The sequence below is a fragment of the Rhipicephalus microplus genome, chromosome 6 (assembly GCF_043290135.1).
Source record: "Rhipicephalus microplus isolate Deutch F79 chromosome 6, USDA_Rmic, whole genome shotgun sequence".
In the NCBI taxonomy this organism is placed as follows: Eukaryota; Metazoa; Arthropoda; class Arachnida; order Ixodida; family Ixodidae; genus Rhipicephalus; species Rhipicephalus microplus.
The window spans coordinates 13,040,354-13,058,941 of record NC_134705.1 but is presented as its reverse complement, the minus strand read 5'-3'; the positions used below and the strand labels follow the sequence as shown (position 1 = coordinate 13,058,941).

Here is an 18,588-nt window from a genome sequence, read left to right as displayed (position 1 = left end):
TCAGTTACATCGCTCTTGAGAGTACTACAGTCCCACGAATGCTTCAGCGCGCTCCCTTCAACTGCAAGGGCATTGTTACAGACGCCCAAGAAGTGCCTGGACAACAGTTGTTTAATTCATAAACAACTGTTGTCGCCTATTTAGTGTAGAGAACATGCCTCTTGATCACAGTGGAAATGAGGACTGTGTGTCACTTTGATGGCGATGAGCACGCTTTTACCCCATAAATGAAGAGTTATATTTTAAACATTTTTTTTTTGCTTTCGTTGGGAAAGTGATAGTGGCATCACTTTGCTGCAAAAACTATGGCAACTGTTATATGTATGGTCTGGTCACACATTGTTTCAGTGCTTAAAACATTAAAGTATCTGTTTCTGCTTATTCTATTTTTCACAAATTCACTTAATAACCTAACTTTCAACAATTTTTCTGAACTTATTCCAAGTTTTTGTTGAAAACTAGGTTGTAAATATATGGGTACACTGAATCACAGCACGCAATGAAGGTGCTTCATCTCAGTGTCAACTCTGCATGCGTATTCAGGTCCTAAAAAGGCATCACTGAGCATGCTAACAAAATAACTGAAGCCATGTAGGCACAAATTTCTAAAACCGACAATAATGTGCAGAGAAGCCATAAACAACTGTGTGCTTGTTTTGCTGTGTTTAGTAGCACTTCTCATTTTCAATGTTATCTCAGCTTTTGCCATTTTATATGTTGCAATTCAGCGCTATTACTTCATGAACACGTCTTTACAGAATACGTGCGTCAACTCATGCGAATTTCGCAAACTATCCTGATGAGGCTAGAGCAGCTGGGACGACAGGTTGATGCCATGCAGCAGCACCTTTTCAACACAACAGTGAGGCTTCAAGATGAGACAAATGATGATGTGGTTTTGACACCGGTCAAGGATATTGACCAATTTCTAAGTCTTGAGGGGAGACTTGCTGCTGATGGCAACATTAAGCTAAAGCTTGTACGTCATTCATTATATTTTTCTATAATTTTTTTTTCTAGTCACTGCATTAAGCTACTCTTCTAAAAAAAATAATGACCTCAAAACTTTACAGATACAGCAGCTTGCTGGCCTTGGTGGCTCAACTTTTGGGGCAGCAGCCAGGAGGATGCTGGAGCTTCTGCTAAGCCTTGAGGTTGCTGTGCAGTTCAGCTGGGCAGGCCAAAAAGGCAAAAGGAAGTTTGTGGATCTAGGTGTCACAGATGTCATTTGCAGTGAGTAATTTGTTTCACAACACCATGTGCTGCAAGAGCCGTGTTTGAGTACAGACATTTCTAAGTCTGTTATCCACATTATCTTTCATTTGAAGTCAATAGCAAAAGAACAATCTTTTCATGAAAGCATTAAATTTTTTAGGATGCTTGCTAATTAAAATTATGTGCTTAAACGTGGAAAATTTTTAGCATGAAATATCTGTTGTCAGTAAGAAACCCTGCAGCTTCTTCAAGCACACTAGTATACTTGCATGGCACACATACGCAAGCATTCACTACTTGCAGAAGTTATTATCAGGTAGCACTACTAGGCATTCTTAACTGTAGTGGAAATCTTATGTACAGATGAAAACTAACAGATGGAAGCTCATAGTGATCACTGAGGATCTCTAAACAGGAATAAGTACCTAAGACAAGCTGGTCAACATTTTCATACATGGACGTATTTTCGTCAAAGGCGCCTCATCATTCTTTGCATGCTAGGTTTCAAAAAAGTTACAATGATGTCTTCTTCGTGGTGTTCTTCTTGTAATGCAACACATAGTGTCAATGTCAGTACTCTTGAAATTAACATGGGGAAGGATGGCAAGGACCTTTAATGATGATGTGCCCACCTATCAAAATGTCGATCATGCTGACTAGAGGTACTTCTTCAAACAACCTATGTAGCATTATATTAATGTATTATGTTTGTGTAATTCCTGTTTTATGAACTTTGTACTTTTTCAGAGGCCGTGAGGCGAAATTTTCCGGAAACAAAAAAAAATGACATCGAGTGTGTGATTAAAGTGTGGCTTCGGCATGCTGGGGAAAAGCTCCAGAAGCAGCGCTTAAGAACTTCTCGCACTCACCATGAGGGTGAGTTTTATTATCTGTGCTGTTGAAGCTATCATAACATATGATACTTTTGCTGTTATAGTTTAAATAATTTTCTTGCCTTACTCGAATTTTGATGTGTATGCAAGCATGAACTATATAAATCATTTTCACCATTATATAATGGCTAGTTCGTACCTGCACATTATGGTAATATAATTTTCATTTTATGCTTTCAAATCTGGCATGCTGTTATTGTCTTAATATTCTTATTGATACTCTAAATTCACTTGTGCTTCAAGATATGCTGCTTTCTATTACTACAGAATGTCTTCAAAGTGTCGCGTTGTCAAGCCCATCGGATGAAGACCTCTGAAGGCACAGGGCAAGAAGTCTCATCTAGTGAAAACTGCCAAGTTTCATTCCTGAAAATAAACATGTTTTCTGTGCATTGCTGTTTTTATTGCTATACTTGAAGAAATTGTTACTGAAACCTCACAGGCAGTGCTTTAAAGAGTGTGCATGTTCAGGCACTTTTGATTGATCAGTTGTCATTTCAGCGCTCCAAAAGAAGAATTAGAGCAACTTTTCGTAAGGTCTGATGAGTGCCTAGGTCTTGTATGCTTCGTCCTCAAAAAGTACTAGACTCATCATAATGTGCTCTTTTCTGGATGCCCTGAGGACGATCTGAGGCCGGACAAACGGACTGGTTTAGGACCACTTGAGGTTCATTTGAGGGCTTCCTCAGGTCATACTTTCGTACGGTGTAGGTCATCCTCAGGACAACCTCAGGTTGTCGGAGCGTTGTCTGGGTAGTGTTCTGGTCGCTACTTGGTCGTCACCGGAGAGATAACACGTACACACAGCAGATCCATAGAGTTGCTCCTAAACCAATTTATTTGGCTTTGTGTTCATAATAGACGTCGTACACACTTGTACGCTGCATAACTCTAACAACTCGGAGCAGCACCCGCGGCAACCTGCTCTCGTGGCGTCTCTGGTGCAACTCTCTCTCGGCTCCCCTAGAAGCGTCCCGAAGCGTCCCCCGAGACAAACAAAAAGGACCACTCAGAAGTGTCCGTTCACCACACCCCATCGGGTGTCACGAATTCAAATAGGTACACCCAATAGCGGGCGGTCTCCACCGAGTTTGAACTCGATGACCACCGTCCGCCTAAACACGAATGACCTAAACTAAAGTAAAACATACAACAAGCTACCGCGACATCCGTCAGGCTTCCACCGTACAGCTCACCCCGCATACCTTCAGGCGCCACGGATGCAAAGCCGTCTGCGGTACTCTAAATGGGAAACAGACCCTCGCAGGAAGGAAGATAACGCGCTCGTACAACAAAGCCGGTGAGCCACTCGAGGACACCACCGCAAACCCTGCTCCTGAGCAGACCCGCGACATTGGAACGAGCCAAAAGTTGAAAGAAAATAGCTACATCTATATCTACGCGACATTATTAAAGAGCAGCCAGGCGCGTCACAGAGACGTCGACGCCGGGTGGGTTGGTCTTTGCATCTACCAGCCGCCAGGAAGCGAGAGAACAGAACGACGACGTGTCCTTCTTGTCTCTTTGCCATGGTTATGTTCTCGCGCTATAACTATCGTCATGTCATACCAACTAGCCCTAATTGCCACATTTATCGCAAAGTTTCGAATCGTGCTTGATATCCACACGGGCACCTACAGACATGGCATCAATGCAAAACCACTCGGGTCTACTTTGTCGGAACCCCTGTCATCTGCTTGCAGCAAATATGCATTCGTTTTTGGAGACCACAGAGAAATTCGTCACTGTTATCGAATCCTTCAAAAGACCATGAGAGCTAAAAGCCAGAATTGAAACAGCCCTAAATTTCTTTGCAGCATTGTTCACACAGGCTCCCGGCAAGGTTAATGTATTGGAACGCAGTATCGACACAGGTGACATTTGCCCTATCTGTTTCAACCCGCGTCCCCTAAGACTCCACAAACGTGAACTTCTCGACGACGCCTTCAGCTAAATGCTCGCCACTGGTGCTGCAAGAGCGTCCAACTGTTCATGGGCGTTTCCAGTTGTTTTATCCCCAAAGACGAAGGCTCTGCGCGCCCGTGCGTTGACTACCAGCGGTTAAACGCCGTGACAGTTAGAGACTCGTACCCCTTCCATCAATCGACTCCATTACGTACTCCCATGGGACCGCCAAATTCTTCACTGCCCTTGATTATAGCAGAAGCTTCCTGCTAATTCCGTTAGCAGAGTGTGATGCTGAGAAAACGCCATTTTCTTTGCCACAGGTGATTGTTCGAGTTTTCGAGGTTACTTTTTGGGTTGTGGAATTCACCGGCCACGTTTCTGCGTGTCATGGACTTTGTGCTTCGATATGCGGAATTCAGTCAAGCAATTGCTTACATTGACGACGTGGTAGTGTTTTCACAAACCTTTGACGAGTACTTGGTCTACTTGAGCACTGTATTACAACGAATGCAATACGCCGGCATCACCGTCAACCCGCGGCAAGTTGAGTTGGTCTCGAATAGAATAACTCTTAGGGTTCCTTGTTGAGGAAGGCACACTACGGCCAGATGAACAAAAACCTCAGGCCATCCTCCAGTTTCCGCCTCCGACGAGCGTTAATAGTCTGTAACGCTTTTTGGGTATGGTGGGTTTCTACCGCCACTTCATCTCTCACTGTGCCGATGTGGCAAGACGACTTCACCAGCTCCTGCGCAAGGGTACCCGTTGGTCTTGGACTAACATGGAGCAGGCAGCATTCCAGGCTCTGTCGGAGGCTATCGCTGATACAGCCTGGCTGCGCCTCCCTGACCTAAACTTACCCTCCACCGATGCAAATGAATATGGCCTGGCAGTAGTTTTGCTCCAAGAATATCAAGGGCAGCTTTACCCGCTATCATTTTCCAGCCACATGCTCTCAGGCGCAGAAAGAACGACAGCGTAACAGAGGAGTGTCTTGCAATAGTATTCACTGTGAATAAATTCAACATGTATTTGTATGGAGCTGCATTTACAATTCAAACCGATGACCAGGCTCTGTCATGGCTATCAAAGCTCAAAAATACATCCGGTCATCTGACCCGGTGGGCTATTTCTCTTCAAAAGTATAATTACAGAGTGGAGTACAAAAAGGCACCAGAAACGAATTGGCTGACGTGCTTTCCCGAGCGCCACTGTCCGGGAATGGTAAACCGGCCACCGAGGTCCTGGTCGTGACAGTGCCTGATGATGCTTGGGGACCACTGGTCTCACGACAGCATCTCCTTGACGATCGGAGAAGCGACAATCATTGCAAGCAGTTATGCAGTGGCCTGGCAACTGCCTGGGCGCTGTCAGCCCCGTCGGAAACACACACTCCACAAACACCCATGGCAGCTACTTGCAAGCCTATGGCAGCTCGCTTTTGCGTTGCATGCCCTCACTTGATACGCAGAATGAGGAATCCTCGTTCCGCATTTTCATTCCTCGAACTCTACGCAAAACTTTCTTGGCGTACTCTCATGACACACGCCTCGCTGGTCACAGTGATGGCCAGAGAACTTTTCAAAAGTTGTGCAGCGTCACCACATAGCCACACATGAGAAAGGACGTCATCACATACGTTCGCACTTGCGCTACCTGCCGGACCGCTAAACCAAGGTGAGGCTAACCACCAGGCTTCGTGCAATCTGTAGAAAGCAGGTACTTATGGGAAATTGTTGCCTGTGACGCAATGGGCACGCACCCAAGATAAGCTAAGGGGTTTCGGTACTTGTTAGTAGTCACTGACCATGTTTAGAAATAGCCAAACTTTCCCTGTTACGCCTGCTAGATTCAAAAGTAGTTTTGGAGTGTCTGCTGCAGACGTTCACTCGCTTGGGTTTCCCCAAGCAGCTAATAACAGACGATGCCACATATTTCACACGTAGAATAATTGCGTGCACTTGCAAAGTTCTTCGTGTGCTCCACAAAAAAAAACGACACCTCACCACCCCCAGGCCAAAATTACTGAGCACGTCAAGAGAAACCTTAAAGCAATGTTGTTGGCTTTCACTGACCGGCACAGGGACTGGGACGCTCTCGTACAGGAAATGACATTCACCACGCGAACAATGGTGAATCGTTCATCTGGCTTCACTCCCGCAGCCATTCTCTTACGTCAAGAGCTCGAATTTCCCATCGAGCATGAACGCACCCTTGACTCCGAATCACCACGCTACAGCTATGTGATGTTCGTGCAAAACCTTTTCAATTGCTGAAGCGAAACTTTGCGGAAGCCAGAGAGAACTTGGAACTAGCCCGGCTAGAACATTGCAACCAATATAACAAGGGCATGCAACCTCTATAGTTCGCGGTCGGCGATGAGGTGCTCCGTCGGACGTATCCACTCAGTGATGCAGCAAAAGAGTTTGTTGCCTCCTTAGCACCACGATGGGATGTTCCCTACCTGATTGCAAAGCGAATTTCAAGGTTGGCATATCTTCTCAAAAAAAAAAAACGCGGTGGTTGAGTAAAAGGCCCTGTATACGTGTGTGAGTTCAAAGCTTACTACGAGTGCCTACCAGACCCTTAAGCGCATTGCCTTATATGCTCAACATTGCTGTCCCGCGTAAGAATGGTTTGTCAATCAAGATACAGCGCCTTTTTTTATCCTGCTGCAGAAATCTTGCTTTTCGCAAAACAACCGCAGCATCCTCAGTGTCTAAAAGCCTGCCACAAAGCACAAGGCCGACACCCACCATAGAACACCGGCACAGGCTGCTGTGAGTATCGACACACCCTAGGGCACGTTCCATCCTGTGCAACCAGTGGGGCAAAGACAGGCCGCGAATCGTTACGTGATGGGCGACATTTTTTCAGACTCTGTTTGGTGCAACTCATGACAAAGACGTGCGACGAGTGGTGATGTGTTGGGGTGCTTGACCAAGTGTGTCGACAGGGACCCGTTACTAATTAGACTTGTTGTGCCCCGACGAACTCTATACACTAATCAGGAACTGATTCTTAGTTTTCCACTTTGTATTTTTATAGAGTTCATTAGTGTTGTCACTAGTCTGTGGGCCATAGTACTAGGTGGAGTGTCCATTCTCGTGTGTGTGTGTGCGTGGGGGGGGGGGGGACTGTCGGGCCGATGGGCCTTTATCTGCAGCATTCACGGTGGAAGCAGAGTGAGGAGAGCACATGCGCATTGCACGTCAGCATCCAAAAAGCCACAGGGGGCGGAAAACTAGTGGGTAGATAAGAAGGAGTGCGTGACCAGCCTGGGGGACTTTCCGGTGGCAGGCGAGCGATGGGATGCAGCGTCCATCACGCTAGGCGCAAGGGGTGTTTCCTTCGTGCGTGCTACAGTGGCGAGGCCTCGCCAGTTTAGGAAGCGTCGGCTATAAAGCCAGTCGATGGCCCGTATTCTACGACGATTTGTGTGTTATATTTCTTGCTGTTATGTTTTATGCTGGCTTTCCTGACGTTGTTTCACTGCGTATGTTCGATCGACAGCCGGTCTGCGGGGATTGTTGTCTCCGGGTTTTTGATCCTTCTGCATGCGTTAGGGCCACGTTGAGTCGGTCTGGAAGGCTGCTCGTGATTATTTTGAGTCGCGAATTTAAATCGGTTCTTGTTCTCAGCATTGCTGGCTCGGTCCTGCGAATTTTGCTCACTGACCCCCCTTGAGTGAAGGCGGAGGCTTTCAATATTTAGCGTCATTCATGACGTGTTGGTCAATAAAAAAATTGCGACACGCTCACCTTCTATCTGCATTCTACGGATAACATCGATTCCCGAGGTACGTGCGATCTGCCAAATTTTTGAGGACGACGGGTTTATGCGAATGCCTCTGACATACGGTGAACTTCTACACGCTGCAATGAATTTGTCTGTCTCTCGTTTTTTGTTGTGATAGCAATTATGTCGACACTTTCGGCTGGATTTTGCTGCCGGTGTGACCGTCGCTCAGTGTATATGCAAACGTATCTGAAGATATGAAAACGCTTGAAAGAAAAAATCCAGAAAAATACTGCGGCGCGCAGTATCGAACTTACGACCTCTGAAACGTGAGAGCGAGGCGTTGACCACTGAGCCACGGAGAGTCGCGTAGTTCAACGTTCAAATGGCAAGCTATTTATATCTATCTTTTACCGCTGTTGATGGGCATCTCGGTGCTCGCGTTTTCAGCATTACCAGAAAGATGGCACAACGAGCTCGCGTCGACGAATCGTCACGACACCGCGGCACGCGCTTACCCTCCACGTGTGCTTCGCCCCGCGGAGAGGAGAGGCTGGACGCTCCCTTTCGCGCACTCAACTCACGGTGGGGAAAATTATACGTGTTGGGTGGCCTTGGGATTTTACCGGAACGATTCTGATGCATTTACCAGGCGCACAAATGTCTTTGCAATCGTGGCACAATCTGCATAGGAGGAACAGGCGCTTTTCAGACACAGCAAAAAACAACTGAAACGCTTCTTCGTGGTCGTGTGAACCTGTGTGTACGTTTCAAGTGTCATTTGTGCGTGAGAAACGCGGGAACGTTTTATGCGTACGTTTCATGCGTCATTTATGCTTGAGAAACGCGGGCACGTTTCTATCTGCTGCCATTCTGCATGTGACCTTCCAACGTGATGATGATGATATAGTGTTTCTTGGCGCAAGGGCCACGTATGGCCAAAGAGCGCCAGTACATGCGACAAAAAATTTGGGCTATGGGTATGATGAGTGGCTGTAAAAGGACCTAATATTCCGCACTCTAAAGGCGGGTAAACATAATTACGAATAATTATGAATAAAATTATGAGAGTGACATGAAATGTGTAGAGTGAAAACTAGTGGTCAATAGTTCTGATGATAAAGCTATGAAGAGTATATAGAGCACGAATGTTTCTTCGGCGTCCTTGTCTCCAAGGGCCACGAAACATGTGCTTTGTAATGTATGTACGGCACCAACAACCTCTTGTGATAGGTTGTTCTACAAATTACCAGGGTAGCTCACGTGGAAGTTGCGAACATCTTTTAAAAATGCAAATAATAAATGATGTTTGAAAAGTGGATCTCTACCGATGAGCATCGCCGGGTGAAGAGGCATTTGTTCTCGGTAGGATGTGGGGAAATGCTTTTCTCGAATATTAGGTAATTCACTGCACTGTATCAAAATATGTAGGACACTAAGGGGTTCGCCGCAATTCTCACACATTGGTGGATCAGCACCGGTCACAAGGTGTGAGTGTGTACCATATGTGTGTCCGTTACGTAACCGATAGAGAGAGCGATACGTAACTTCTGTACGGCGTGTTTGTGATGTTGATGGCCAGCCACCAAGGTAAGGCTTGATTAAATGTAATTTATTATGTACTTGTCCGTTCCGTGTACGCTGCCAATAATCCCTCGTTTTTTTTTTTCAAAAAGGGTTTCAAGTCCATCACGGGGACAGCTACAGATGACTGCGGAGTGTTCGCATGGACTGATGTTGCAAGCTTATCCGCTAGTACATTTCCATCAATTTCACGGTGTCCTGGTACCTAACATACTACTACATGCCGTTTCGATGCCTAAATGGCACAAAGGAGAGAGTATAGCGAAGCAATCACAGGATTTTTGTACTTGCTGATGACTTTTAAAGTATTTACTACGCTTAATAAATCTGTGTATATGACTGCATTACTTATTCCCGATTCTTTAATGTGTTTTGCTGCTGCCAGTATTGTGTGAGCTTCCGCTGTAAAAATTCTTGTATGAGGGTGGGGAATGCCGACATCCGAAAAAGATAGGCCCACCACTGCGTACGATACGCCCACGTGACTCTTCGATGCATCAGTGAAAAATTCTGGATAGATATATTTGTGTGCCAATTCGCAGAAGTACTTATGAATGTGTAGTGGTGGGACATGCTTTGTCACAATCATGAAAGATGTGTCACAATTTATAACCGGCCAGTGCCATGGCAGGGCACATGTAGTAGAAGCCATTACGCGGTGTTTGAGCAATGGGACGCCCGTGTCCCCAGCTAGTGCTCGAACACGCAGCGAGAAGGGCTGTTTCAATGTGGGTCGGTTTTGAAAGAGCTGGGATCTGGATGTGTCGTTTACAGCAGGGTATGTAAGGTGGTCGGTCTTTGCGGTTATCTTCAAAATATATGTAAACGACAGGTACAATCTTTGCATATGTAGCGACCATTCATCTGAGTCTGCGTAGAGGCTTTCCACGGGGCTTGTACGAAGAGCTCCCGTAGAAAAGCGAATGCCTAGACAGTGGACAGAGTCCAGCATTTTCAATGCCGTTGGTGGTGCGGACTGGTACACTATCGCCCCATAGATAGACGTGTGTGGATAAGGCTTTTGTAGAGGCTCATCAGACATTTTCTGTCGCTGCCCCAACTTGTGTGGAACAGCACCTTTTGAATGTTCATTGTTTTCATGCATTTCTCCTTAATGTACTTAATGTGTGGTATAAACGTGAGCTTCGTGTCTAGAATTATGCCTAAAAATTTTTGTTGACTCTTGAAAGCTACGCGCTCACCCTGAAACTCTATATGGGTATCAGGGTAGAGGCCTCTCTTCCTAGAAAACAGAACACAGGAGCTCTTCAGTGGATTCAGACTGAAACTGTTCTCATCTGCCCATTTACAGACCTTGTTAACACATAGCTGAACCGGTCGCTCGCATGCCGAGAGATTACAGAATTTAAAAGCTATCTGTATATCATAAATGTATGCTGAATAAAAGATGTTACGCGGAATGCATGATCGCAGGGAGTTCATTTTGACTACAAAGAGAGTGCAACTGAGGACACCGCCTTGCGGTACTCCCGTTTTTTGCACGAATGGTCATGACAACGCATTGCCCCCTCGAGCCCGAAAAGTACGATAGGACATATAATTTTTGATTACACTAAGTATATTACCTCGTATACCTAATTGTGTGAGGTCTCTCAATATTCCAAAACGCCACGTTGTATCGTATGCCTTGTCCATGTCAAGGAAAGGAGATAGGAAAAATTGCTTATGAATAAAAGCTTCGCGTATTTGCGCCTCTATGCGGATGAGATGGTTTGTGGTGGATCGACCCTCTTGGAATCCGCACTGATATCGGTCGAGGAGTTTGTTTGATTCCAAAAAAAAAAATGTAATAACCGACAGTTTATCATCTTTTTGAAAAATTTGCAGAGGCAGCTAGTCAGAGCAATAGGTCTGTACTCGATACGGAAGATGGATCCTTGCCCTGTTTAAAAATAGGTATTACTACGGCCTCTTTCCACGCAGAGGGAATCTCGCCAGAAGTCCATATGAAGTTATACAGACATAGGAGAGCTTTGTGTGTTCTTGAGGTAAGTGTTTAAGCATTCGATATAAAACACGGTAAGAGCCTGGGGCTGATTTGTTGCAGCAGTTTAGCGCTGCCTGCAACTCAGCCAAGCGGAAAATCTGTTGTATGGCTCATTTTTTCCACATTTACGTTCAAGTTTTTGCCTTTCTACTCTCTCTTTGTACCGTTTGAATGTGTCAGAATAATGCGATGAGCTGACCTTTCAATGTGTTGAAATCGCGTTCATTGCTTCGCCTTTGCCGCAAAGCTATGACTTTTTTTTTGTTTTCCTTCTCTTCCCTCTTTCTCACATTTATTGTCCCCATTCCTATTCCCCAGTGTAGGGTAGCCAACCGGATTTCTTTCTGGTTAGCCTCCCTGCCTTCTCCCTTCCTTGTGATGAGCGAGGTTGAGACTTGTCGCATCACGTACATCCCCTTTCATGAAATGTGCCTGATCGCTATGTGGGGCGCCGGTAAACGGGCTAGGGTAGTGAAGGTGCCTCACCGGAGCGGGCGTGCCGTCGTACTCTGGGACCATGTCGTCACCTCGATCGTCGTAGCTGGCCATGATGTTGTCGTCCAAAAGGTGCTCCGTGCCGCCTGGAAGTAGGACGCTCCTGCGATGACGCACATACGTGTCGCGTTTAGTAGCAGCCCGAGTAATTACGCAGGGGAGGAAAAATCAGTCCTACTTTGCGCGTCATTTTTACAAAATGAGAGCTTTCATTTTTGCGAAATGGGAAGAAAAAGCATGGATGCCGAAACTCCATCGTGAAAACTTGTGGCGCACGACAAAGACGTGAGCTAAGAAAGACGATGGTATGATGCACTGACTTCCAACAGATTGCTCATTCGACAGAGGTGGGCCCGGTACGTTGTGCATACAGGCTGGGCCGATAAGGCAAAATATAACGCCACGATAATGCGGAGACGAATAAGTATGATTAAAGCAGTTGAAATGCTTTACATCGACACATCATAGCAGCAGTCGAAAAGCTATACATCAATGCGTAAAGAGTCACACTATTGCGTTTTGTTTAAGAATACAAACTCTTTTTCTTTCAAAGACCTAACGAAAAAAACATTGGGTGTATTCAGATTTAGGTGCACGTTTTTGTTACGTATGTTGCGACCCACAGGATGCCGAAATTTTCGAAACCCTCTACTACGGTGGGTCTCATAATCCAATCGTGGTTTTGACGCATTAAAACTAAAATATTACACTCAGTCCACGCTCGTCACGGAGTATACTTAGGTGCTCGTTTTGTGCGCCGTTCTTTGCGTTTATAGCAGCAAGTTGTCGGTGCCGAGATCTGACAGTTGCTAGTTCATGCTCGTCCTGTTCTTTTCGTGTGACCTTCCTGCTTGAATAATGAGGTGCAAGTTTTGAGTAGCATGCCGTTCTTCACGCGACATTACACTTTGTTCCTACAGCATTTGTTCCTTGCCCTTGGGGCGAAGCAATGCACAATAAACGCTTAACAACCTCTACAAAGACACGCTTTACTTTTCGTGTTTTACCGGTTCCTGCGAGAAAGGTACTAACCACGTTTTGTTCGCAAGGTGTTCTTGACCACAAGGGGTCCTCCAAACATCCATGACCGAGAACCACAAGCACATACTTCTAATAACTGTGGCATCTCTTGCCTAACCTTTTTAAGAAAATTCAAGCAACAGTAGGCTTGATATCTGAAGTGTTCGATGGAGACTGACCTAGTTGGTGACGTGTTTACAGCGCAAATGACGACGATAGAGATAGCCATGTTGAAAGTGGTTCAAGTACGGGGCCGTGCGTACCCTTGCTGCGCTCCCTTGGAAATGAGCGGGGCAGTGGTGATGGTGGCTCCCGGAGGTGGGGCCCCGGTGGCATTGTCCGTCGCGCTGACCGGCGCGCAAGGCTTCTCCCAGTCATACGGGTCCGAGTCGCGCACACCACGCCGCTTCATGCAGTGCTCGAAGAGCCCCGCCAGCACGGGGTAGTCAGGCCGGTCGTAGTAGTCTAGCGAAGAGATGTGCTCCAAAAACTGGCGGAAGTCCGACGGAAGGTGCTTCAGCAGGAGCCGGTGGTCGTACTTCTCCTTCATCAGGCCCACCTGGGCCAGGGGAAATATAGTTTCGTAAAGATGTTTCCGCACAAATTTTGGCATCTCTTTCATAAAGAGTGGTTCCTTGAGCCTTTTCGCAACCGAGCAACAAACCGTTAGATGGCGTACCCACCCTCACTTCCACTCGTTAGTCAACACATGTACTATCCGCTTCAGTAGGACCATGAAGACTCAAGTTTGGCATAAATTTTTTTCAAAAGAAAAAAAAAATATTCACTTGTATTCACTTATATCGGTTCTACATCATGTTCCACTGTGTGTGTTTGATGCCTAGCTTTAAGTGTGTGTGTGAGTGATTGTGTCGTGCGTTCGTGCTCGAATTAACATTTAGAAATGTTCCACTAAGGACGTTTAATGCGTTACCACAGAATTCAGTAAAGTCTGACTAGAAAGAGTTGTCTTTCTACTTTTTTTTTGGTCAAAGTGTACACAAGCACGTGTTTAGATGCACTGTACATGCATTCCCTTTGTGGAAGCCCTGGCTTGTAGCCTATAGTGGTAAAGACACTCGCTTAGGAAGCACGAGAATACAAGTTCCTATTCCAGCATCAGCACGAAATACTTTTGTTGTTTTGTTAATGCTGAAGGCATTATCAAAACATTTCAGCCGCTTGTGGCGCTGAAATCTGCGCAGTAGCTCGGCGGCAGGGCCCTACGGTATCGCCCGCTCTTTACGTGAGTTTGTTTTTCTAGGCCTACGCCGTGATCTCTCAATGACGAGGGCTGCATACGGGCCAGTCGGTTCCTGCCACACAACAACCGAGGCAGCAAAAAGTGCTCACATTCAAGTGAGCGAACTGAAGCTGCTTCCGCCGACTCTTTATACAGGGTACAAGATCTGTGTGCATGCGCGACTGTACCATTCAGTACAGCATCATTTCCCCTCTCTAATAGAATGTATTTATTTCTGAGTTGACAGTGTTATGCACTGGAGCACACGCGTTGTCACGAATGCGTCCGAATCCTGCATGCACCCTGTATATATATATATATATATATATATATATATATATATATATATATATATATATATATATATATATATATATATATATATAAGCGGCCGGAGCAGGCTCGATAAATTCAGTTGGAAGTGGGCTCTTTTGAATTCCCTGTCTCTGTCGTTCCTTCCTACTGCTGTAGCATTGTGTACCTATTCGGCGAGCTCTCGCACGCAAGGACCTTAGTAGTTGCATAGGCTGCCGCTTCGCATGTCGGAAGAAACAAAAACCAAGACTTCACTTGTGATGTCACAAATACGATGCTTTTGATGTGTCGCATGCATACACAAACCTGTTCCTTGTCCTTGATCTTTCGCCAAGGCAGCTGCCCGTTAACGAACTCCACCAGCATATAAAACAGGGACCACAGGTCGTCGTGCCTCCCCATTTCCTGCAGGAAGAAATTGCACATTGGGCAGTGAAGTCAAATAGTAAATCCTTGCAAGCACGTGTTCCCAAGAAAGCCTGTGAGTCTCAGTTCTTTTATTTTACTCTTTTTGCCATCTGGTGTTATATGTAGGCATGCGTGAACATTCGAAAATTTCGAATAACGAATCGAATCTTCTATTCGATTCGGTCTTCAAATTGAATAGTGCGCAATGAAACACTGAATATTTTTCGAGTAGGATTGGAATAATCAGCAACGATGATAATCAGGTAAATAGAAGCCACATATGCTGCCATATACTTATATGTGGCCCTATGTAATATATATGGGTGTCATATATGATATATTCGTAAAATAGGAGCTTGCAGGCTTTCTCCGGTGCATCAGCTGTGCGCTATGTGGCGTCACTGCTCGTCGGGCATGCGCAGCACGGCTCTAGATAAGTTGCGCGAAACTGCTCAACCTAGGTCAGTATTGCTAGAAGAAGCTCTATCCTGTTCCCTTCCATGTTTATTGTGTACGTGTGTTGCGTCCTTCACCTTTCTTCAGAATGGACTAAATAGCCCAACAATAAGTACTAGACCGTGTCGCTTACGCTACAAAAGAAAAGAAAAACATTCGCGCCAGGTGGCGGGATACGAACCCACGTACGCACAATCTAATGGCGAGCATCTCAACAATGCGGCTATGCAGGCTGTTTTTTATTTTTTTGCTTGTGACGTGCACCGAAACACATTGAACTCGTCAGCAGAATGAGCTTAGGCGGTTGTAACAGTCATCAGATCTGGATGACAGCTTCACACCAGAGGAGCTCTAATATGTGCTGTCTTCAGTAAAACGAACAAGTTCACCAGGAACAGATAAAGTTACATACGCTGCACTTGCTAATTTGTGCGAGAAATAAAAATTACACCTGTTGGACATCAACAATAACAGTTGGCAAGAATGAAAAGTTGCGGAAAGTTGGAAGATTTCAAAAGGAGCAGCGTTGCTAAAGCCAGGGAAGAGCCCTATGCAGTTGGACTCGTTTAGACCTGTTAGTTTGACAAGTTGTTTTTCGAAAGTAATAGAAAAAACTGATCAATAAACGAATTTTATGGGGGCAAGGCATAAAAAAACTACTACCAGAAAGCATAGCCGGCTTCAGAAGAGGTAGGTGCACAATGGACTGCATTCTGGATTTGGTCACAGATGTGGAAAACCAACGAATGCAAGGAAACATCACTGTCGCTGTATTTTTTTATGTCCATCGAGTGTACGACTCAGAACGTTCACGTTCTGGAAGGCCTGGCGTTACAGGGATTCAAAGGCAAGATACTGCGTTAGATTGGTGACTTCCTGAAGCACCGGAAAATTTTTGTAGTTACGCAGGAGGGCCCAGCGTCAGAACATGTCGTCCACCAAGGAGTGCCACAGGGCAGCGTGCTAAGCCGTACTGTCTCTAATGCAGTCATGGCGCAGCTCCCGTATAATCTTCCACCTAACATCAGATGTTCAGTATATGCTGATGATATAAGTATACGGACGTCTGGTCCATCGTTTTTGGATGTACAACAAACTCTATAAGAAAGATTGCATTATGTAGATTGCTTTCTAAGAAAAAGAGGTATGGCACTGAGTCTGGCTAAAACAGCCATAATACCGTTTACATTAAAAAGACAGAGATTTCCAGATTATTCTGCAAAAACCATCCCATTCGTATGGTTAAAACTCGAATTCTTGGCAGTAATTTTAGACCGGAGACTAACATGGTCGCCTCATGTCCAGTTCTTTGTACAAAAAGTGAATCAGGCCATTGGAATCTTCGGGCATCTCTGCGGGGCCAAATGGGTTGGTACTAGAGAGTCATTATTAGCCCTACATGTTGCCTGGATACGCCCCATCGTAAGTTACAAACTGCCTCTGCTGCACAGACTTCCAGCCTCCACCGAAAGGATACTTCACTTGTTATTGTCAAAGAGCTTGAGGGTATGACTGGGGTCGCCACGGTCAACTTCCAGTGCTTTAGTGTATGCAGAGGCTCGACAGCCACCTCTGGCAGTACTCCGAACTAAAGAAACATCTCGAAATTTACTTAGACCTTTAACGCAACATGAAAATCATTCTTTATCTGGTGCACTAACACAAAGGACGGCAACGAGACTACAGGATAGTGTATAATCATTTCAAGCAGTAGTACCAAAATTGAAACGATGGAAACCTTCAAAACCACCTTGGACGTGGTCACCTCTCAACGTTATCCGTGAAGAAAGCAGACATGACACCTGTAGTAGCAGCACAGATGGTAAATCATCAGTTTCATATAATGCATATTGAAAATAGAAGATATATACAGACGGACTATGCACTGAAGAAGAGTGAGCCTGTGCGGTCTTTATACCCGAAATTCAGAAAAAGAGAATGTACAAATTATCGCACAAATCTTTATCGACGACAGCAGAATTGGTGGCTATCTGTGAAGCAGTTAAGCTTAGCTGCGAGAATCCAGAGCCACGAAAGTGGGTGATATGCACGGATAGCAAACCTGCTCTTTAGCTAATCAGAAATGTGAGATCACTTTAGAAAAGTGGTGAAATAGCACAATCTATTGCATAAACTGTGAAATATGCCTCATCGCAGGGTCACTACATCGAATTCCAATGGATACCCAGCCACATTGGAATAAAGGAAAATGAAGAGGCTTACAGCCTCGCGAAGAAAGTATTTAAGGAAGGACGGGATTGCGCAATCCCTATGTCTGTGGTGGATATTCGACATTTTATAAAGCAAGGAGCTAACCATTGTTCGATGGAGAAGTGGTTTGAGAGCCCTAAATCAAAGGAAACAGTACTTTATGAAGTTGATCCACACAGAAAATTTTCCATAGCGAAAGACCTCCCATGACACCTAGAGACATTAATCCACCGACTTCGATTGGAAGTAGTATACACAAACAGCTTCCTGCACAAGATACATCGATCCAACTCACCGGAATGCCATTGTGGTCATGCAGAAGAAAATGTTCGCCATATTATTTTGGAAGCCTTAAATACGCGAATGAAAGAGAGAAACTAAAGAACAAGTTAGCAAGTTTGGACAGACGGCCCCTAACAATAAGGAAACCACTTGGACCATGGCCTGAGATGTATCTCCAGAAAAAGGCAATAATCTATCTGACAGCATTTTTAGTGGGGACCGGACTGAACAAGCGCCTATGATAGACCACCAGAGATGTATATATATAAAGTGTGTTTATGCTTATACTGACAGTAGAAAAGGAAGGTGTGCGTGTAAACAGTTTATAACTGTGTATTGGCATGACATTGGAACTGGTTTCAGTGTGTTATTATGTTTTTTTCTTTTACGTATTGTTAGTTTTCGGGTACCGTTCTTTATTACTCTTTTTTTATTTTCGCTGCAGAACTTGGTGATATAGAGTAGCCGAGGCAATATGCACCTCAACCTCTCCACAGCAAAACGGTTAAAACAGAACAGAACAGAACAGTATGCACACAAGGAAGATTAGTAATACGTGCATTATTCATATGTAGGTTAACAATAACAAAAACTAAATAATGCATTTCGTTTTATTACAAACTGCATACATAATAATAAAAATGAAGAATATCATTAGAACTAATTGTCTCTCACACTGCAGTGACGGTTCAATCGAAAGTCGTTAAGGGCAGCTAAAGGTACAGCCCTATGAAGCCACTCAGGCGCATATTGTTTCGTATTACGTTCATATTGCGCCGTGAATGCACTGACGAAAATATGTAGATGTTGAC

The 18,588-nt window shown here is 45.1% G+C and overlaps 2 protein-coding genes across 4 annotated transcripts in view; one reads left to right on the top strand and one right to left on the bottom strand.

Moving 5' to 3' along the window:
* Positions 1 to 18,588, bottom strand: part of Asator (tau-tubulin kinase asator) — a 396,184-nt gene that overhangs the window by 107,645 nt on the left and 269,951 nt on the right. For all 3 annotated transcript variants that reach the window (XM_075865820.1, XM_075865818.1, XM_075865819.1), the window contains exons 6-8: positions 14,726 to 14,824; positions 13,125 to 13,420; positions 11,833 to 11,944 (exon numbers count right to left, since the gene is read on the bottom strand). In XM_075865820.1, coding sequence (XP_075721935.1) covers positions 11,833 to 11,944; positions 13,125 to 13,420; positions 14,726 to 14,824 — 507 coding nt within the window. The remainder of the gene's footprint in view (positions 1 to 11,832; positions 11,945 to 13,124; positions 13,421 to 14,725; positions 14,825 to 18,588) is intronic.
* LOC119167717 (uncharacterized) lies at positions 554 to 2,500 on the top strand. Its single transcript, XM_037419247.2, has 4 exons — positions 554 to 979; positions 1,074 to 1,233; positions 1,963 to 2,091; positions 2,376 to 2,500. The coding sequence occupies exons 1-4, from the start codon at positions 776 to 778 to the stop codon at positions 2,423 to 2,425; spliced, it is 543 nt and encodes a 180-aa protein (XP_037275144.1). The 5' UTR covers positions 554 to 775; the 3' UTR covers positions 2,426 to 2,500.

Bases quoted from the DNA above. Each gene is read 5' to 3' on its own strand.
- LOC119167717 (XM_037419247.2), top strand. From the start codon at position 776: ATGCGAATTTCGCAAACTATCCTGATGAGGCTAGAGCAGCTGGGACGA. The intron at 980-1,073 runs GTACGTCATTCA...AAAACTTTACAG, and splicing joins GCAACATTAAGCTAAAGCTT to ATACAGCAGCTTGCTGGCCT. The intron at 1,234-1,962 runs GTGAGTAATTTG...GTACTTTTTCAG, and splicing joins TGTCACAGATGTCATTTGCA to AGGCCGTGAGGCGAAATTTT.